General features: G+C 41.4%; 1 protein-coding gene and 1 long non-coding RNA gene across 2 annotated transcripts; one reads left to right on the top strand and one right to left on the bottom strand.

Annotated features, from left to right (window-relative positions):
- Positions 1 to 878: 878 nt before the first annotated feature.
- On the bottom strand, positions 879 to 11,760 carry LOC131236125 (uncharacterized). The gene is made up of 3 exons (XR_009166547.1): positions 11,534 to 11,760; positions 10,017 to 10,078; positions 879 to 1,230 (listed from the first exon to the last, which is right to left on the bottom strand). It is a non-coding gene; the product is annotated as an uncharacterized LOC131236125 (long non-coding RNA).
- Positions 11,761 to 16,598: 4,838 nt separating this feature from the next.
- On the top strand, positions 16,599 to 19,041 carry LOC131236120 (cytochrome P450 93A3-like). The gene is made up of 2 exons (XM_058233253.1): positions 16,599 to 17,571; positions 18,397 to 19,041. Exons 1-2 carry the CDS (start codon positions 16,663 to 16,665, stop codon positions 19,039 to 19,041), a joined length of 1,554 nt encoding a protein of 517 aa, XP_058089236.1. The 5' UTR covers positions 16,599 to 16,662.
- The last annotated feature ends 3,909 nt before the right edge of the window (positions 19,042 to 22,950 follow it).

Genomic DNA, 22,950 nt, shown 5'->3' with positions numbered 1-22,950 from the left:
CACGGTGGGAATGAAGGCCTGAGGATTACATTATCATAGTCATCCCATCAGTGGCCATAAAAAAGACTGAATAAAAATTCCACGTTCAAGTAGCAAAATTGATTAATTAGATGGTTAATAGGTTTAGTTGTCTAATCACAACAATAATGGGTCCAGAACCCAAACTTTCCACACATGCTCGCTGCACGTACCGTGAGGAGAAATGTACCACACCTTTCCTAGGGTCCATACTATTTGGATTGATGTGCATCCATCTAGGGTGTGTTTGGCCGGACCGATCCCATGAGATTAGGAGGGATGGGATGGCTTTTAAGGTAATGATGGCGTGGATGGTTGGACGTCCAATGGGATTCTTATATCCTGGGACCAAAACCCCCGCCTGTTTGGATTGTCACAGCCATTTGGATGCAGATGGGATTGGATATGAAACCAACTGTATTTCCACCCTGCACGTTTGGATGTCAGAGTGGTCCCAAGCGGACTGTGGGATCAGCCGTTCGCATGTATGGCTTTGACTGGTCTAAATCGGGTTGCCTACCACACCCAAACGAGTCCACCGTAGCTAGTGGCCGGTGCTCTGTGGGACCCACAATGATGTATCTGTTTCATCCGAACTGTCCATATGTTTTACTGGATCATTTACGGCCACACCACATGATCTCATCCATACGCAACATTCGGTATGAAATATGTGCATATGTGTAGAAGTACTATATCAAATCTGCATAGATGATTATGATATCAGCTAATATTGCAGCACCTACCTTGACTATATTAATGTCTTGAAATCATGCAAATTAAACAAGTTGTTCACATTCCCAACAATATATATAATTTAATAATAATATACATTGTAAAAAAAAAACTCATAATTCCAATCAGGAGTGCCAAAAATCTCTTTGCTGCTGAAGGGGGGAGATCATCAGTGGACGTGGGCCTAGAAATAGTAGCCCGGGTTGTCTGTTGGATAGACAGCGTTGCAGAATGATGGACATCAACTGTGTCCACTGATGTGGCCACATCTCCCGAGAGAGATCCACGTCCATGTGTTGGCGGTGCACTCGCCAGACTGAAAAAACGATCCCAGCATGTCATAGCCTCTCTCAAATTCTTGAACGCTCGATGACGGCCCCCACTGTATCCCTCCACCTCGACTCGCGCATCATCTCATGTAAGATAAATTCCTGGCCGATGCCCAACCAGGACAACATAGTATTTTTCCTTCGCCATCTGTAAAGAGAGGCCCATTATCGCAATGAATAGTAACAAATTGAAAGTCATATGCATTTACAAAGAAAGAGGCACATCCAATCGTATGAAAAATATATAATATAATAAAACCATTTGATATATGTTTGGGGAGCATACCTTTTCTCCATATGAAGTGTGTGGTCCTATCAGAAAAAAAGTTACATAACAAAAGCAATTGATCCAGAATTAGATTAAATAATTACAAATCAAGGATATCATCCCAGGAACGGTCAAAGGCCAGTGTATAACACTATCCCTACCAGATATGAGGAATCCAAAAATAGAAGCCGTAACAAAAAATATGTGAAAGTTATTATATGCTAAAAAAAAAAGTTTCTTGTAGCAAATATTTGACCACCTGAATTACTATATAAACTGTACCCAACTTGCAAAGTTTTGAAATCCCAAAGATCAACAACCATCAAATAGAACCACCGTCATCATAACTCTTCAAATCGGATAGAGTTTTTTTAAGCCAATCAACACAACGTTCCTGCCGTAGAGCAACAAAAAAGGATGCAAGCTTCTCATCCTTATTCAGGAATTGACCAACCTTAATAAACTCAGCATTGGTTAGCCCTTAAACCTCTTCCAGTATGTCTAAGTCCTTACTCGTTCAATTGACCTCCTTTCCAAGTCTGAAGTTACGCAGAGCCTTTGCGACACTCGTGAGAGACATGCCTACGACATCATAGGGTCGGAGGGTATAGTTGGTGGCTGCTAGTGTTCGAAATATCAATATCGCGCAATATATCGCACCCTTGGGATACAAATACGTATCGGTTATCGCACGGGATATATCATTTGTATTGCATAATTTATAGCACTTTTTTGGGAAACATGGGGAAACATGGGGAAAATTGTTGAATTTTTCAATGAAACTTCAGGGATTATTTAAAAAGACCTTAATACACACTTTTAAATCACAAAATCTCAAAAAAAGGCGTGGACATAATAAGTTTCCTTTGTATATGGTACTAAGTTATGCGCTATTCGATTAAACTAAGGTAAATATATTTAAATATGATGCATACCATTTATAAATGTATAAAGATATATATGAAAATGAGTCACATCCAAACATCAATTGGAATTCATTTTAACATGTCATTTTAGGGCATGGGCTGAAAAGTAAGGCAAATCCAAATCTGAGGTGGACCACACCACACAAAATAGTGTTCATTGAATGATCACCATTAAACTATTTTGGGGCTATAAATTTTTTGGATAAAGCTAATATTTTTGTTTTCCCATCCAGGTTTGTCAAACCTTATGGATAGATTGGATGGCAAATAAACATTACGGTGAGTCCTAAAAAGCTTCAATGGTGGATATCATTGCCACCACATTTTCTTATAGTATGGTACACTTGATCTTTCATTTGTCTCCTTTTTGGGCTCATGCCTTAAAATTACTTATGAAAATGGATGGAGGGTGTGGATTGACTAGTGTACCACATGAGGTATGGGCATGTGTCATGCGTAGATGGGACGCGGATTTCCTACTAAATCTTTTCACAGGAGTGGGGCACACCGTGATGTTTGTGAGAAATCTACTCCATCCATCAGTTTTGTGAGCTTATTTTAAGACTCGAGGCAAAAGTTGAGCAGGATCCAGGACTCAAGTGGGCCGCACTAAAGAAAAAGGTGGGTAGGGAAATTCCTACCGTTGAAACCTTCCTGGGTCGACAATGATGTTTACATTCCATCCATACCATTCATTACGTCATTACTACTAGGATGAATTGAAAACCCAAATATTAGACTGATTCAAAACCTGTGGCCCCACGAATATTTCAATTGTGGACCTTCAATCCTCACGTTTTCAGCCTACTTGAGTCTTGGATCTGGCTCATTTTTTGCCCTATGTCTTAAAATGTGCTCAAAAAACGGATGGACGGAGTGGATTTCTCACAAACATCACGGTGGACCCCACCTAAGTTTCCAGCGCATGAACTTCATGCGAAGCCCAGACGAGCGCTACAATCATCCACCTCTGAGTTGTACAAACAGTTCAAAGGAGATCAGAGTTACATGGCCCCACCAATAATGTACTTATTATATCCACACCGTTCATCCATTTGGAGAGATCATTTTAGATCATGAACCCAAAAATGAGTGACATCCAAACCTCAATTGGACCACACCACAAATAGCAGTGAGGACAATGATTCTCACCGTTATAACATTCGTAGGGTCCACCATAACGTTCGTTTTCCATCTAATCTGTTCATGAGGTCACAAAGACCTTGATCATACGATCCAAAACTTTTGCGACCCCAAAAGGGTTTCAATGGTGGACGTTCAATATCCCGCTGCTTTTTTCCAGTGTGGTCCACTTGATCTTTGGATCTGTCTTATTTTTCGGATAAAGCCTTACGACGAGCTCGCCAAATGGACGAACAGTTTGGATATAATATATACCTCATGACTGGACCCACATAACTTGGTAACGTCAACACAGTCGATGACGTGCGATGCACCAGTCCATTCGCCTCCTCTGAATAAGGGCTTGGGGCCCTTTTTTTCGAAGCAGAGAGGGTTCCGGAACGCCGGAATGCTAAAATCTCTCCCAAGGGCCGATGATTTCGGGGATTTCGACGGAATTTGCGCCCAAATCTCTCTAAATCAGAGGCTTCTATTCGAATGGCCCATCAAACACAGCTTCCGATCAGGGCGATCTTCTTTACAGGTACCGAAATCTACCGTTGAAAGTTTTTCTTTCTTTTTTTGGATAATGATACTCTCCCAAGTGTGCGATATCGACGATAATATTGGCCGATATTTTGGATTTTCGGTATCTTCCGGGGGTTATCGGAGGAGTTTCGTCTCGCTAGGGCCCGATACCGATAATATCGGCTGATATATCGGCCGATAGTATCGATATTTCGAACACTGGCTATACATAGGATTACACAATCTAACCAAATAGGTTCTACGATTGGGAGTGTCCTGAAATGGCTTATTTTTCCTTATTTGACTGTCAGTTGATTGGCAATAATTGTTAGGTGATTCATAAAGATTTTCTTCAGATAGGTCCACGGTAGCATCTATGTCATCGTCCAGCTCTCTCCACGATTCATTCAGGTCTCTATAAACGCTAGACGAGGATGCCGCAATGTTTTTACTTCCTTACGCATATCTGCCTGTAACCTGGTCAGATTCGACAATCACCGATAAATCATCCATCCGTTCAATTCACTTGCCATGCAACCTCTCAGCTCGCGGATGAGACTATACACATGATAATTTTGAATATCAGTAAATGTCAGTTGACTTTCAAAATTTTATACAACCAAAACTACAGTTTATGTTACCTTTAAATACTCCTCCCAAACATCGTCTGGGGCTGTCACCACCATGCGCTCACTGTCCCAATCGAAACCGTTCGCAACCAGCATGTCCTTTATATCACCGTACTCCCTCTTATGATACCTTAATCTATTTTGGACATTTTACTAGGTGACAAGAATCTGTGTACGTTTATGGACCTTGTCGGCGGCCGCTTGATATGCTTCTCATTTGAAGCCATTATCTTTCTTTCGACCTAGCGCAATTTGCTCAATCAAGGTGTCGAACAAAACTTGATCCATAGTTCTAGTTCATTTGATCTTGGTAGTGCAAGAGGAAGGCTCTGCCAGAGATTTTATGGACTTTTCATGTGGTGAGCAACGTGTTTGTAGAACCGGGCTAGTAGTGGCGACTGCGTCGGAGTCGGAGTGGAACCTTCCAAATTAGCCGACATATCACATATGTATAAATGGGAAGGCAGTTACACAAAGAGAATCATGCGGATGCAGTATGTGTCAATTAGAAGATTTTCCAACATTATATGTAGATAAATAAACAGTTATTGACATTTGCAGAAATTTTTTTTATAACAAGTTGTACAAATAGCAAAAACTAATATTTTGAACGTGTATAAAAAACTCGGTGTATCCATTAGTTCAGTCATCTAGTATGTCATTATTATCACCAAAACTGAGTAGGTCTATCGAATCCTACTATTGTTTTAGGCGTCTGCCTACATGCGCTCTGCGATCTTATCATGAGTTCTGATCCACTCATCCTTCGCTCGTTGAGTGACTTGGACTAGCCATTGCCTTTCATCAATTGTTGATACCTCATTTGAGGTGGGATTAGCCTCAACGTCACCCACTAGTACACCTATGTCACACAAGTTTTGGTCCGATCTATCTTCTTTTCGTATGAAATTATGTAGCACATAACAAACAATGACAATTTTAACCTATGTATCAAAAGGATATTGCATAGCCGTCTTTAAAATTGAAAATCTTCCCTTCATCACACTGAAACATTGCTCAATCATGTCGATAGTTAAATAATTCTTTCATATTCATGGGTGGTCTCCCGGTACGGTACTCTTGCAGATGGTATCGAGCTCCATGATAAGGGGCCATGAACCCTGGTGAATGAGTGTAACCAGCGTCGACGATGAAGTATTTTCCTATACAATTGCAGAAATGATTCTTTCAGTTTTGCATGAAGATGATAATACTCACCAATTAATCCGCGAATGATAATGAATATTAGTTACCGTGGGGCACAATAAGAGGATCGTCAGTTCGCGTCAGGGCATTATGTAGGCCCCTCGCATCCGACGCTAAATATTCCCATCTAGCTAACATGTACAATATTGACATATCAAAGGAATAAGCAGCAAGTACATTCTGCGACAAGATACCCTTTCGGTTGCGGAAGCTTGCATGTTTTGATGTTGCTATGTGTGCTTGAATATATGTCCCGTCGATTGCACCTATGCAATCCTATAGTGGAAGAGTTTTCGAGCCTATAGGATTAGTATCAAATGATATATATTTTTATGTTTAGATTAATGAACGATCACTTGGTCTATAATAATACCTGGAAATAGTTAGCCCAATGTGTATTTTCCTGAATCTCAATCAGTGTTTGTGTGCCTACTTGCTTAACATACTCAGCGTACAGGAAAACAACCGCATCTAGAACTCGGTGAAAGTGACGGCTTATAGTCTCACTAGAACGACAAAATCTGTGTCCTATCACACAATTTCGGACGTTGTGGCCGACTTTATGCAGGAACACGACTAGTTGTTCCTCCAAACTAACGTTACGTGTATCACGTAAGGTTGTCTTATCATGCATTACTTCACATAGATGGAAAAATGCGTCTTGCTTCATCCTAAGTTGAGTAATGCAATCTCTATCACCTATTCGAATAATGGAATTGATAAATCTGGCACGTGCATCATCCCCTATTCGAGCCTGTTCTCTAAACAAGTAGTGTCGACAGTATTCCCCAACAGCTACAACACATGCAACCATTGCAAGAACCACAATGGAATCAGCCATCTCTTCCTCATCTTCATCATCCATCACCTGTCACCCACCTATGTATACAGGTGGAAGTAAAGGACTTTAAAATTAGAGTGAACCTCCCAATTAAAATTACTTCTTTTTTTTTTTCAAATCATATTGTGAAATTGTTTCCCTTAGTGCTACCTACCTGAAAAATAGATGGGTATATTTTTGAGCACCAGGTCTAACTTTTGATGTGAAATCTAAAGAGAACACATAAAAACTGTGGATCATGTACAAATAAGGGTTTCATCCCTTTCTCAACTGCTTAATTCCCTTAGAGTGTGCTCACTTGAATCACACATTTACCTAGTTTTTTGACCCTGTATGGGCTAATATGGGTCATGCACTTGAAAGTGAATTGCAAGAAATTTAGAACCACACCATGGAAGATCCCACCTAAAGCCCAAACTCTTTACTTGCTTGCAGGAGACCATCACTTTTTTATGTAAGCACTCTTAAGGAAGGCAACGTGCCATGTTAGGGTCAGACCGAGCTCCAACCCCGTTATTACTTGGGAAGTAGGCCTGAGCCTAGCTCAGTTAATAATCAGGCCTTTGATTTTAGCCCCATTGTGTATGTTTCAATCGTAGCCTTAGACATTCACAAGAGGCAGAAACATGAAATCGTCTTAAAGATTATAATAAATCTGTTTTCAAAATACAATAAGCTAACCTTTCTAAGGATCCACTTGTAGAGATCAGGGAGATCTTATGCCTGCATCAAGTATTATGGAATTTAAACTGAACTTACTTGTTCTGGTTTTCAAGAGATGAAAGGTATATGAATTAGAATGGATTCCATCACCAAACCATGCCCAGGAGACAAAGTAAACAACAGAATTAAACTAATTACCAACCAACCAACAATGTATGAAGATCAGGAGGGGTACTGTCATCCTACCATGCCCATGGAACAATGATGAACAACAGGGCTTCCTGACTTCATAAACATTAAAAGGGAAAAGAAATACTCAAAGCCATTGCAAACCCATTGTAATTTCAGTCACAACCGACCATTAAAGACTAAGAAAAATATTCCTTTAATAATCAACTAAAATCAAATTCAGTTTATGAATTTTAAATTAAAGGCACAAAATAGAATCTCCTATCTTGCTACAGGCTTCACCTCTTAGCCCTAGCTAAGAGGTTTAGCCACACACAGGCATGATGCGGCTGGATCCTTTAAACAAAGTAAAATAAAATAAAAATAAAAAAAGAAATAAACAAAAGAAATACCAAACTCCACTACTCTTTCTTTTGTGCCATCGTCCAAGCCAAACCGTTGCTCACGTGCCACCCTTCTTTTTTCTTTCTTTCCTTTTCTTATAGGTAAAGCAGGCCCTGGAGAGGTGTGCTGCCGTCCGTAATTGAGTTGGAGTTGCCGCAGCGCAACTAGGTGAAGTTTTTAATAAACTGACCCTCCAAGAGTGAGATCTGAGCCGTTCAGGCTCCTTGGCGATGATCAGCCAGCCTGAGAGACTGATTTGGGTAGCTAGGATCGGCCGTCCGATCCTAGCCAAGCTCGCATTCCATCCCGGATCGTCCGGATCCTTTTCCTGATGCACAGTCCTACGTAAATCAGCTTCCGTTGATTCTCGGTGGACCCTATTCTTGATGCCAAAGGAGAAATCCACACCGTCAGCCAAAATCCTCTCGAGATTCCAGTTAGAATGGTATATTTTTGGCTGTCAGTTGATTTGGCCCATGGGATCTTTCTTTCTTCCGTCCGTTGTCTTTCAAAGGGTTGGAAATCACCATAAAGTCTTCTTTTGGAATTCTTCCGCCTAGGCCGTGATCCGTAGGTCCCTTCAAGCTTGATGGACGGTCCGGATTATCTGGATCATGGACCATGGTGGCCCACTAATTTCTTCCGCAGGCTCTGTTGCGTAACAGAGGTGCGCACGTCACGCTGTGATGTGCGGTGTCCCACTGAGTGTCGTCAGGAAGAAAATCCACATCATCCATTGAAATGCCCTTGAAAAACCGTTTGGAAACGGTTTGTGTGGCTTGGATTAGGTGTGGTCCACCGATCTTTCTACTCCGCCGTCCATCCTGTGTTTAACGACTAGGAACGTGAAGAAGCTTGCATGATGCCAAAAGGAAATCTAGGCATGGGTTAAACCCCCATTCCGGATGCAATGGATGGTTCAGATCTTCCAAAGGGGTGATGGGTGGGGCCCACTAGCCAAAAATGGCCCAAAAATGGCCAGCCTGCGTCCGTCCGCTGGACGCGGGTGCGGAAAGAAGATGGGTCAACCGTCTGTGGACCGCTTTGGTCGTCTGGTGTGGCGCGCGCACGTACCCTATGTACACGCGCTGTACATGCAGGGTTTCTGAAAAATCTGATCCGATCATCTATTTTATCTCCTCATGTAATGGGTTGACACCAAATTTGAGGCATATCCAAAGACCATGTGGGCCCCACTTAAGGAATTAATGGGCTGATCAGTCCGTTGGGCCACTTCCAGAGGTATCCAATGGATGAAATTTAATACGTACGGATAATTTATGGCCCCCATCATATGTATGAAGTTTTGAGTCAATCGGATGACAGGAACCCCGTGATCTTGCATTCTGGACCATTTTCGAGCCTCTTTAACATGAACGGTCTGATTTTCTCGGATCTCTGGCGTGTAAATCCATTGATCTCAGTCCTCTAGAGTTCGTCCCTTGCCTTTAGTGTCATCAGAGCATTAAATCCATGCTTTAAGCTCCCTTTTCAGTCCATGCTCGTAAAAATACACTCTGCATCACAAATATGATTAAAGCGGCCATTAAACGGTTTTATGTAAGCACTCTTAAGGAAGGCAACGTACCATGTTAGGGTCAGACTAAGCTCCAACCCAGTTATTACTTGGGAAGTAGGGCTGAGCCTAGCTCAGTTAATAATCAAGCCCTTTTAGCCCCATTGTGTATGTTTCAATCTTGGCCTCCTGCGATTCATAGGAGGCAGAAACATGAAAACGTCTTGCAGATTATAATTAATCTGCTTTCAAGATACAATAACCTAACCTCTCTAAATAAAGAGTGTGTGGAATTTCAGTTTTAAGATGAAAGCAACCCTCCAAACAACGCAAAATATAAACATGAAGTTGGCCTCAGGTGACCATGCCAAGTAAGACCCTAGAATTACTTTGATTTTCATAAAAATAAAATTTGAAATTTGAACACATGGTCCAAACCTTTAAAAAATCATTTACTTTATTTTTGAAAACCTAATCAACAGAAGATGCATGCATACAAACTTGTAATTGGTGGCATCTGTTTATAAATTTCTAATTGTGAGGAAGTAAAAAAATAAAAAATAAATAAAATTGAGTATCAAAGGGGTATGCATATGAAATTCACATATTGTCTATGCACATTATCAACCTGTCCAAATTGAGTAGAATGTATAAGAACATACCGAGACTACGTGTTACAGGTATATGAATGCTGTGTCGCTATAGGCGAATGTCTCACCATAATCTACAAAAAAGCCAATCAAAAATATTGAAACATTAACAGTGTTTAAACCAGTTGACCATCAAAATATATCTCAAAGTGACATCAGAGCATTCACAATATCTGTTTGAAGACATAGCACTAATTCTCCCAGTCAATGCATACATACCTGCATTGCTGACTGACTTAAAGCGCAAGATCAAATACAAATATGTCCATCCTACTCATTGGTCCACCTTTTGGATTGGATGAAATCACTTCATCATACACAATGAATCAATCTTAGATGGTGATTCTATGATCACTATATCAATACAAGTTTTCATATAGGTTCCCATATGAAACGTACATCGAAACAGATTGTTAAAATAAAATCCCCAAATGACACAAACATCGATTTTGCATCCACATGAGCCAAAAGGGGAGGAATACCCACTTTTGACATAATTAAAGAACTTATAAATCAAACTCTACTATGAGTTGCAAACTATTAAAAATCACATCAAATCCTTCCCATCCATAGAAGGACGAGAATCTCAAAAATAGTCCTAATATAGTAATCAACAAAGATTTAAGCCTCCAATCATCCCAACTCCAACCCCCTGATCCTAAATGAAACATGCACCACATGCATATTAAGAAGGCTATCATGTACAACTGGTGATCATAATAATGAGAACTAGGAGACCTTCAAACAAATTTCAAAGTTTAAGCCATTTACAAAAACCGTCTCCAGATCCAATTCCACGCATTAAAATAGATAACTGGTGCTGGTAATAGAGAGCAGCTATCAGAACATTTTCCCCCACAAAAAATAAAATAAAATAAAAAGACTTTTATGGAACATCTATCGAGTTTAAGTTCCAACAGATGTCCTTGGCCCTTCACGAAAACCATATTGTTCGATTATGTGACAACAGGACAAAACTAGAAGACACTAATAGTAATAAAGTAATCTTTGAAACTAACTGTAAAAAAAAATAAAAAAGCTTTTTTTTTCTTCCTAATTAAACCAAATCCATTTTAAGGCATCACCATGTCCATCCGCGAGGTATACACCATAAATTTCTGCGTCATGCAAGAAGTCGAGCTTAACAACGCCCACTGATACGGTATGAAATACCAACAGACGGAACAATTGTGTGTAGAAGCCCTTTTATGATGGATTCCATGCTCAAATCCGTTTCCTATCCAACTCCTCTCAGCCAAAAGAGGCCTTTAATGTGCATGCATGCCAAGCTACAACTCCAACGGCCGTACCTTCACATTGCAATGCATGTGGGTGTCGAATGGATACTAGAACTCAACTCCTCCCAATCACACATGAAATTCATTCCAAACATGAATTCATGAGAGAATTACAAGTTTTGAAAAGAGACGACATCCGATCCAAGTCAGAATAACAATAGAAAGTCCTGAAACGGCCAATCCATATCCAGGAGACAGATTGGAGGAAAATCAGGGTATAGGGAGACATACCTCAATCACGAACGATAACCCTCTTCGAGAGGCTGGACCTTACCTTCTCCCCTTGCTTTAATCAATGGAGCTCCACAACATGCATCCATGGCTATATAACTGGAGATGGTCGTCACTGACGAAAGTCAATACCAGAGATCATTCATCTCTGCCTTGTATGGATTTGAAAGCAGGGACGGGTTGCTGCAGGCGGCGTCGTCATTTCGTATCTCTGTATGGGCGAAAAATCCAGCAAGAGATCACAGCCAGCAATCCCACAGGATTTGGATGGTGGGTTCGAGGAGACAAGAGAGACGGGATGTGATTTCTCATCATTATCCCACCGTATGCGAGTAATAACCGCAGGATAAAGACGGGTTGTCTGGATCTTGGCCGAAACAAATGCGTACGTGGGATCGCGTGATTCCATCCCTTGTAATCCATCTTAATCCTTCTGCCCAAACACGCCCCTAGGTTTACATGTGCGAGCACATGTTGGAGTACATGGTCTACCATACTTTACCAATGTAATAGATAATATTTTATGATCTAGAGAGGCAATAGAGGAGGTTTAGGCCTGACCTAGCATCCAACAATTAAGGTCCAGGCCTAAATCAGCTGGCTGTTCACACCCCAAGTATAGGGTTGTGATGTAGTGATAAACTCGGTAAGACTGATGTCGAATCCACAAGGACTGAAACCTGTACGTAATCTAAGACTAAGTAGAACTAGAACTAGACTAAGACGAAATATAAATCGAATAAAGTTGAGGTAATAATGGTAAAATATTAATCTAAAACTTAAAGAATTCAAAGGTAAGAAACTAGGGATTCAGAGGATCCACTTGTAGAGATCAGGGAGATCTTATGCCTGCTTCAAGAACTTAACTAGACTTAGAGTCTCATCTTCATCCAGTTGAAGGGTGTAATCAGGAAAATTGAACTAAACTTTCTTTGATATAGTTGTCAATAGATGAAAGGTATATGAATTAGAATGGATTCCATCACCAAACCATGCCCAGGAGACAAAGTAAACAACAAAATTAAACTAATTACCAACCAATCAACAATGTATGAAGGTTAGGAAGGGTACCGTCATCCGACCATGCCTAGGAGACGATGGTGAACAACAGGGCTTCCTGACGTTATAATTATAAACAGGAAAGGAACATGCTCAAAGCTATCACAGACCCATTGTAATTTTAGTCACAATAGACTATTAAAAAGCTAAAAATATTCCCTTAATTAAACTAAAATCAACATCAGTTCAATCTAAACAAAAGGCACAAGCAAAAAGTCTCCCATCAAGCTCCAAGCTTCACCCCTTAGCCCGAGCTAAGAGGTTTGACCTAGCAACAAGATTAGGCTAGATCCCTTAAATAAAAACAAAACAAACAAAAAATAAAAATATAGAAAAGGAAAACCAACTCTACTCTCTTTCTCTCTGACGTCCAACTGATCCTTCACACGGCTGATGATGTTTCTCTCTCTCTTCTTTTTCTTTTATAGGAGGGAACTGTCGGTGGAGACGACAGATATATGCAGTTGGTGAAGAACCGAGTCCCTACATACACAGCCAGGTGAAGAATCTCCTGCCGTGCGTAAGGATTTTCGCATCGGGGAAATCAGAGATGTAATCCCCGTCTTTCTTACTTTCTGTCATAAAAAGGAAACGTCCCCTGGGGCTTTTTAACTGAACTTCTGTCAAACAACCATTTACTCCAAAAGCTTAGGCTGTCAAAGTGTGGTGTATCAATGTATATCAAGGGACTTTATCACTTCCACGAACAGAGCTGCAAGAAACGAAAATTTCCGTTTTCGTGGCTGAGGTCGGTGGGGTCCATTGATGGAGAGGAAATCCACTCCGTATATTGGATCGACATCGTAATTTTGGCCCAATAAAGTATGTTCTTGATCCGAGTTCGGTGTGGTCCACAGATTTTTCAGTCAGCCGTCTGTCCTGTATTTAAACAGTTAAAAACTGATCTATGTTGTTCTCTGAAATTTCATCACCTAGGAGTGGGTTGTGGCTGCCCCACGGGACGAATTGACGGTCTAGATCGTTTATCTGGATGATGAGTGGGCCTCACAACTGAAAAAAATGGACGGACAGTGAACGACGTTGTCCGTTCTTGTGCAGAGGATAGAGAGAAGTCGGATCAGCCTTGTGTTGACTGGACTCTCGCTCCGATGCGGCGCGCATGAAGGTGTGCTATGTACACACATCCCCATGTGGGGTCTACCGTGATGTTCTTGAGAAATCTGCTCCATTAATCCTCTCTGGAACTTCATTCAAGGGGTTCAGACTAAAATTTATATATATCCAGATATCAGGTGGGCCTCAAATAAGGATTTTGGCATCTGATCTCTCTGTTGGGACACTTTCACAGGGATCCAATAGCTAAAATTTAACGTGTACGGTTAATTTATGGTCCTCAGGCTAAGTATAAATTTTTAAACTGAAAGGATGGTGAGAACCCTGTGATCTTGCATTCTAGATGATTTTTAGGCCCGTTGAACGTGAGTGGCATGATTTTCTCGGATCTTTAGCGTGTAAATTCTTCAATCTTGGTCCCATGGAGTCCAACCCTTGCCTTGGTGATTTATGAGCATCAAATCTACGCTTTTAGTACTATTTTTCAGTCCAAGCTCCTAAATACACCCTGCATCACAAACACGATTAAAATAGAACGTTAAGCATTATCATGTACGTAAAATTAGATAATAATTGAGGTCTAATATGCAATATTCGACCCTCAACACTGGCATGGGCCTAGCACCAAAGGCCCAAGCTTGAGCCAGCCCCAGGCCTTATAATTTTTTTTTTTTTTTTTGATAAAACTCCCGTCTTCAACTTAAATGTTCTCAATCTTTTTGTTAATCAAGTGGGGCTACACTTGCATAAACAAATGAACACCTATATTGCCACACTCTGGATTATCGAGCACATGGGGTGGCCAGACTTTAATCCTGCATACTAAGATATGAGATACAATTTAAACAATTCACAACCATTAATATTTCATAAAACCGCACATCACAAACTATAATTCAAATAAAATTCTTAAACGTCATTATAATTTCAACTCTCATATAAAGTCCGCTGTACATTTATTATTATTATTGTTGTTTTTTACAACTGATACAAACTAGAGAGGTAAATCCAGCTTTAGGCAGATTTCTAGGTCTTCACTCCACTACATTATCCGGCCAAACTTTGCATTTTGAAATTTTGCATCCACAATAAAGGATGCACTATAATGAGATAGCCTTGCCTGTATAGTTTAACATGTGGAATCAAAATTTAGAGATCATGTGAAGAGATTTTTATACAAACATAAGTCATTGAGATTTAACTGAAAAGTTATATATCAACCATGCTTTACAAACATATATGCAATGTAGGGAACACATCATCACAATCTTAATCACACTTCACTCTACGGTTAATTATTAGAATTCTCATAATTTATTTGATTTGATTGGCCAAACTATTTTATAACACCCCACCTCTTTTGACAAAGGGAACCTTTCATGGAATCTTTTTTAAGAACCTAGAGAATTTATAAGATTCTTCATGATGCATCTAAGATATTTGAAAATAGGTCCAAACATATCCTGGTATAAGATGTAAACTAGTACATTCATTAAGGATTGTCTATATATCAAAACAATGTTTTTATGAGATTTTCAGGCGGGTCATCTAGCAGATAAGATGCAAAATATGATGGACGATGAATATTATGAATTAAGTTTCAAAACTGATAATATATGACTCGATTGAGCTAAATAAGTATTATCTGAAATTTCATCACTATCTTATTCCTATAAATAAAATTTCTAAGATTCAGTGTTGGATATGAACTTATATATCATGGAAAACTTAAAATGATCACTGGTATATATGTAACCATTGGAATTAGATTTTAAGGTGTAGAATACTCTTAATTATATTAAAATTAGGAGAAAATATTCAAAGTCATAGATGACCGGGTGTAAATGACTTAGATTGAATCTTTATATATTTCATAATGATATAATGGTCCTGATCAAAAGTAAACAGTTGAATAGCTTAATCTAAATCTAATAAGGTATCTTTACGGTTGGTTGGTGAATGATTGCGTGTATGAGTAAATGTGAAGATTGATGAATGAATGACCTAAATTTAGTGTTAAAGTTAGGGAATTTGTACACATCAGTTAAAGGCAATAATTTAGGAATTAGTTCATCTTCATGATTGGATTATTTTTGAACATGGTGTAACCATTGGATATGAACTTAAATTTAATGTAGACCAAGGATTAGCGAGTGGTACCATGAGTATGAACGTGGATGTTTACACAAGCTTCATTTTCAATCATCTAATTAATGTCCGTTAAATGGTTGGTTAAACGTGAACATCAGTTAAAGGCAATAATTTAGGAATTAGTTCATCTTCATGATTGGATTATTTTTGAACATGGTGTAACCATTGGATATGAACTTAAATTTAATGTAGACCAAGGATTAGCGAGTGGTACCATGAGTATGAACGTGGATGTTTACACAAGCTTCATTTTCAATCATCTAATTAATGTCCGTTAAATGGTTGGTTAAACGTGAACTAGTGAGTGGTCCAGATTCGAAGGGAAACGTCACATATTCTGGTGGCAGGTGCAAATGCATTCTCTTCATTTCTCAGTCCTACAACAGCAATTTCGTCGGAGGCGAATTGCGTCCTAACCCGCACGTCTTTAGCCACGAACGAGCCCACCGTTAAGGCATGTACAAAAAAAAAATGAGTCAGATCCGACGCTCGAATAGACCACACCAAATAATAAGCATGGTTGCTTTAAATGCAGCATTCATCTTTGGTGTGGTCCATTTAAATGTTGGATCTGCTCAGTTTTGTGAAAATTCCTTAAAATGATGTGAGAAAAGGTATGGACGGTGTGGATATAACGATACATAACGGTGAGCACACCCACAGAACTAACCGTTCGTGGCTAGAGACGGGAGGGGGTAGTACGCGCAATCCGCATCCAATTTTGTCGGTATTTATTCCGCACTGCAATATCAGACCTCTTTAAAAAGTCCACACACCATTGCATCTCATCACCTCTTCATTCCCATTCCTCTACACTCTCCACCCAACCGTCCATCACACAAACCATGGCCGGGGACCTCCAATCCTACGCCATTCTCTTCCTCATCTGGCTCATTTCCATTGTCCTTATCCGGATCATCTTCTCCAATTCCCGAACCACAGCCTGCCGTCTCCCTCCAGGCCCGAAACGGCTCCCGATTATCGGACACCTCCACCTCCTTGGTCCCATCCCTCACCAAGCCTTTCACAAGCTCTCTAAGCGCTATGGACCGTTGATCCACCTCCGACTTGGCTCTGTTCCCGCTCTAGTCGCCTCCAACGCTGACATCGCAAGAGAAATCCTCAAGACACATGAGACCACCTTCTCATCCCGACCTCAATCCTCAGCCATCCGTTACCTCGCTTACGGCACCTCTGGTTTCGCCTTCGCTCCTTACGGCCCCTATTGGAAGTTCTTGAAGAAGCTCTGCATGTCCGAGCTCTTAAGTGGGCGCACGCTCGATCAGTTCCAGCCCATCCGCCGTGAAGAGATCCGGCGATTCTTGCGACTACTACATAAGAAATCCAACGGCGGAGAAGCAGTCAACGTTGGACTAGAGCTCATAACGATGTCGAACAACACAGTATCGAGGATGATGATGAGTCGGATATGTTCGGACACGGAAGGGGAGGCAGAGGAAGTGAGGAAGATAGTGCATGAGGTGGCGGCGCTGGCCGGCACGTTTAACATATCGGATTTTATCGGGTTATGTCGGAATTTTGATTTGCAGGGACTGAAGAAAAGGTACAAGCACGTGCACGGTAGATTCGATGTAATGATGGAGAGGATCATGAAAGAGCATGAAGAAGGGAGGAAGATGAAGATGGAGAGAGGCGATGGTGTGAAGGATATTCTCGATATTTTGCTCGAGATATCGGAAGATGAGAGCGCCGAGATGAAACTGACGAAGGAGAACATCAAAGCATTTATCCTGGTAAACCCATTCACCTTGTCCTTTACGGACGGCTAGCGCTCGTAAGCTTATACGGTGGTAATGGGAAGACGTGGGCCCACGTGATGTATTCAGCACATCCGACCCGTACATCAGATGCGTGACAAGGGAAGCACTCTTTGTGATACTGGAAAAGCTCTGTGGGCCCCACCATGATGTATTTGTTTATCTACGCCATCCATCCATTTTTCCACATTTTAGGGAATGAGCCAAAAAATTATTTAGATCCATGGCTAAGGGGTACCACGCAATAGAAACAGTAGTGATTGAACGCTCACCATTAAAAATTTCTTGGGGACTACAAATATTTTGGATCAATCCAGGTAATGTGTAACCTAATCAACAGGGTGGATGGCAAATAAACATTACAGTGGGCCCTAGGAAGTTTTAATGGTGGGTGTTCAATCACCGTGTGGTCCACCTGAGGTTAATTTGGATCTGCGTCATTTTATTACCTAAAATGAGCGAGAAAAATAGATGGATGGCGTGGATTGTAAACAGTCAAGCCCTTGGGCCTCAAAGCAATTGTACTCGTCCTGTCTCGAGTCATGTTTCAGGGCGAGTCGACGGTGAATCAGCCGGGCTCGGCCATGATTGGTCTTGGTTACTCTTGGTCCGAGTCCGAGTCAACCCGGATGGACTTGCCTGAGTTTTAAAACCATCGCCCCACCCAAAGTCCTAAGCCCAAAGGCCGGAAAGATAAAATGGGCCGAACTGGGCTTATAACTACCCAAAGGGCTAACAAATCCCAGCCTATGTAATATTTTACTAGATTAGTATTTATGCTATCTTTTGAATCTTCCGTAGGATATCTTTGTGGCCGGAACCGATACGACTGCAATCACAACAGAATGGGCCTTCGCGGAGCTCATCAACCATCCTGACATTTTCAAGAAATTAAAGTTTGAGATTGATTCAGTTGTCGGAAAGACTAGATTGGTTGAAGAATCGGACGTCCCAAATCTTCCTTACCTCCAGGCAATTGTCAAAGAAACACTCCGTTTGCACCCAACAGGCCCACTGATTTATAGAGAATGCAGTGAAGATTGCAAGATTGGAGGCTACGATGTGCCAGCAAACACCCAAGTGATCATCAATGTGTGGGCCATCGGAAGGGACCCCGAGCATTGGGTCGACCCACTTGAATTCCGTCCCGAGAGATTCATGCCGTCGGAAGAGAGGGACCGGAGTCACCACGTGGACGTCAGGGGGCAGCATTTCCATTTCTTGCCGTTTGGGAGCGGACGGAGAGGCTGCCCAGGCACTACTCTAGCATTGCAGGTCGTACAAATAACGCTCGCTTCCATGATCCAATGCTTCGATTGGACGGTTGGGATCAGCGGAGAGAGTGCTACTGTTGATATGACGGAGGGCCCAGGAATGACACTACCTAGGGCACATCCATTGGTGTGTCTCCCTGTTGCCCGTGCAAATCCCGTTCCTTTCAACTGATATATATATATATATATATATATATATATATATATATGAAACACTTTGGTTTGTGATGCCCACATGTGTTGGAACCACCACACATGCCTGCATGTGACACATGCATGATGTCCACGGTTCCCATCAAGAAGGCCACATTGTCGATCTATGACACGTCGTGTCTTGCTTGATGGAGAAGGTCGAATGTGGGCCCCTGCCACTTTGGCATGTGCTTGTGGCTTTAGCAATGAGTGGCCTCGTAGCTAATGTTGGCGTGTGCGTGTTGCACGCGTCTTCCATCCACGCCATGTACTTTTTAATCAGGTTTTTTTTTTTTTTTTTTTTCCATTGTCGTTCATATAATTGAAGTTGTGATAGTAAGAATTGTGAAATAAATGTTCCGTTATTATGCTGCTTCATGTGAGTAAAGGTCAGTGCGTGTTTGGATTTCGGGCCCAGGTGGTAGAGTACTTTATATTTTAATAAAATATACATTTAATGAGGTTCGAATCCAAACACCAACACGTGGTTTGCTGGCGGCCGAGTACGTCGCCCGAACCATTTTGGGTCGTCCACGCGTCTCCGCGATTAGATGACAAAGCAGGCTGCTGTGCATAGTTTTCATTGCACTGCACCGCCGTATCAGAGAGATGTAATCCTGCCCTCCACAAGCTCAGGATCTCCAAGATTTGTCTCAACTGTACTTTCCTTTGACATCATCACAAATCTGTTCCATCCTTCCGTTGCTGAATTCCAATCTGTTTCATTTTTCTGGCTTTGATGAAAAAAAATCCAAAAGATCGATTTTCTCGTAGTAGCGCATTATCTTTCTCTTCTTTGTCCATGCTTCCAATCTCGTAACAGCGCATCTAATGCTGATGCGGCTAGTTTTCTCGCTTTCCAAGCTCAGGGAATGACGGCCAAGGACATTGACTGGCGTGTCCAAACTCCATACCTCATCCAACAAGATTGATTCATAACCGTCCATTACCACACCTTGCATCAGATTGTAGCAATCCAACAGCTTCTCCTACAAACCCAAGCAAAAATAAAAATATAAAAATTGGAGAAATTTAGATAAAAGCTGTGATTTTTTTTCCTGAGTTTTGCCTTACTTTATTTATATATACACAGGAAGAAATCGCCTTTTGAAAACAAGGAAATTGCCCGGGAGAAAAGCGACCTAAGTCCGAGATCCTGATTTTTATCTAAGCCGGGATGAAGATACTGTATATCGTTTACCGATGAAGATGCTCGGGATATTCATTATCCGCATGATGACGCATTAGTCGTTACCCTCGCTATAGCAAACTGCAAGGTGTTCCATATTCTCATTGATACAAGATCGTTCGTAGATGTACTGTTTACTCAAGCATCCGATAAAATGGGTGTCAAACGATCGGCTTTACGGCCAGTTCTTACCCCAATGATCGGACTCTCAGGTGGACGAGTACTCCCCGAAGGAGTCATATCATTGCCACTTACTGCTGGAAACTCTCCATAACAGGCGACAGTAATGGTCGACTTTCTGATAATCAATCAATCATCAGTCTACAACGTTATACTTGGCCAACCGTCTCTATGCATTCTCCAAGTTGTGGTGTCGATGTACCATCTCTCCATGAAATTCCTGGCCGAGTCGAGAGTAGGAGTCGTCAAAGGCGACCAACAAGACGCAAGACGTTGCTACACAATGGCTGTAAAAGCTCCAGTCGAGATAACCACAATTAAGTCACTGGACCTATGGGTCGAGACTCACGAGCGAGGATAACCGGTAGAAGACCTTATCTCAGTACCTTTGGTTGAGGCAAACGAATCTAAGACAGTTTGGATTGGCTCTTCCTTGCAGTCACCCCTGAAGGATAAGATGGTATCCCTTCTCCGACGATACACTGATGTATTTACATGGAGGCATAAAGATATGCCAGGAATTGATCCCTCGATGATGACCCACCAACTCAACATCGTTTTGACCTACTGACCGATCCGAAAAAAGGGAGAGCCCCTCCGCCCCGAAAGGTACGCCATCATTGAAGAAGAGGTTAGCAAGCTCCTCAAGGCCAAATTCATCGAGGAGATATACTATCTAAAATGGATAACTAATGTTGTACTCATTAAGAAAGCCAACGGGAAGTAACGAGTCTGTATTGACTATACCGACTTAAATAAAGCCTGCCCAAAGGATAGCTTTCCTCTTCCAAGGATCGATTAGCTGGTGGATAGCACAGCGGGTACGAACTTCTTAGTTTTATGGATGCTTATTCTGGATGTAATCAAATTCTAATGCATCAATCAGATAAATCTAAGACTACCTTTGTTACTAACAAAGGGCTTTATGGTTATCGTGTGATGCCAATTGGTCTAAAGAATGTAGGAGCGACCTACCAACGATTAGTAAACAAAATGTTTGCTCAGCAGATCGGCCGAACCATGGAAGTATACATTAATGACATGCTCGTCAAAAGCGTATACGCGGCCGATCATATTACCGACCTAGAAGAAATGTTCTTTATCCTTCGTAAATATCAGATGAAGTTGAACCTGAGTAAATGCGCCTTTGGAGTAAGCTCGGGTAAATTCCTCGGGTTCTTAGTTAGCCAACGAGGGATAGAAGCGAATTCGAAGAAAATCAAAGCATTGCTTGACATGGAATCCCCAAAAACTATCAAAGATATGCAAAGGTTGACTGGACGAGTAGCCGCACTCAACTATTTCCTCTCCCGAGCTACTAATAAGTGCCATTCTTCAAACAACTGAAGGGACGAGAAATGAGAGATTGGACGAAAGAGTGTGAAGTGGTGTTTCAGCAGTTAAAGTCGTATCTTGGATCTCCACTCCTCTTATCAAAACCTAAGTCTGGGGAAGCTTTGCTGTTGTACCTGGTGGTTTCCGATGCAGCTGTAACCTCGGCTTTGATACGCGAGCACGAAAGGAAAGCACATCTACCGACGAAAACTAGATATCCGCTTCTGGAGAAGGTGGCCCTAGTCTTAGTTGTCTCCTTACGATGACTTTAACCATACTTTCAAGCTCACACTATCATCGTCGTAACTGATCTCCCTTTGCGTCAGATTCTTCAGAAACCGGAAGCTTCCGGCTGACTAACAAAGTGGGCGATCGAGCTCAACGAATTCGATATTCAATATAAACCAAGGGTAGCAGTTAAAGGACAGGTTGTGGCCGACTTTATAGATGAAGTTACCCTGCAAACTGACTCATTTACCAATCTCACAAATGTGTTAGCCAATCAGCCAATGACCGCCACTCCCAAGACAATGCCCGACCCACCCTACTGGCAGCTTTTCGTAGATGGCTCATCCAATTCTAAGGCAAGTGGGACAGGAGTCATCCTGAAAACTCTCGATCAAACCTATGTGCAATATGCCTTAAGACTTGAATTTTAAGCCTCAAACAATACAATAGAATACAAAGCCTTATTACTCGGCCTTAGACTAACAGCCAACATGGGTGTGATTCATCTCAACATATTTAGCAACTTGTAGTTGGTCGTCAATCAGGTTATAAGTGTGTATCAAACATAAAAGGAGTAGTTGAAAGCCTACATAAAGAAAGCCAAAGAGTTGATCGACGGTTTTCAACGATGTATTGTCACTCAGATCTCTCGAACAAAAAATGTTAAAGCCGATCTGTTAGTAAATCTTGCCTCTGCCGACGAAGACGATATACCTAGGTCCGTTCCAATCGAGTACGTCGCTAAGCCGAGCATCGACGAACCGCTTAGTTCAACTGTACACTCAATTGACTCGGAACCCACTTGGCTCGACCCAATCGTCCAATATCTCGACAGTGGAAAGTTGCCTGAGAATCGTGTCGAGGCCCGACGGCTGAAGATCCGTGTCTCTCATTACACCATACTCAACAGAGTACTATATAAGAAATGATTTTTCACTCCTTTGCTACACTGCCTAA

This window comes from Magnolia sinica, unplaced genomic scaffold, assembly GCF_029962835.1.
Source record: "Magnolia sinica isolate HGM2019 unplaced genomic scaffold, MsV1 ctg236, whole genome shotgun sequence".
Classification (NCBI taxonomy): domain Eukaryota; kingdom Viridiplantae; phylum Streptophyta; class Magnoliopsida; order Magnoliales; family Magnoliaceae; genus Magnolia; species Magnolia sinica.
Note: the sequence above shows the minus strand (reverse complement) of the source record. Positions and strands in the feature narration are given on the sequence as shown.

Coding starts and splice junctions, on each gene's coding strand:
- LOC131236120 (XM_058233253.1), top strand. CDS start 16,663: ATGGCCGGGGACCTCCAATCCTACGCCATTCTCTTCCTCATCTGGCTC. Junction 17,572..18,396: donor ACATCAAAGCATTTATCCTG/GTAAACCCATTC, acceptor AATCTTCCGTAG/GATATCTTTGTGGCCGGAAC.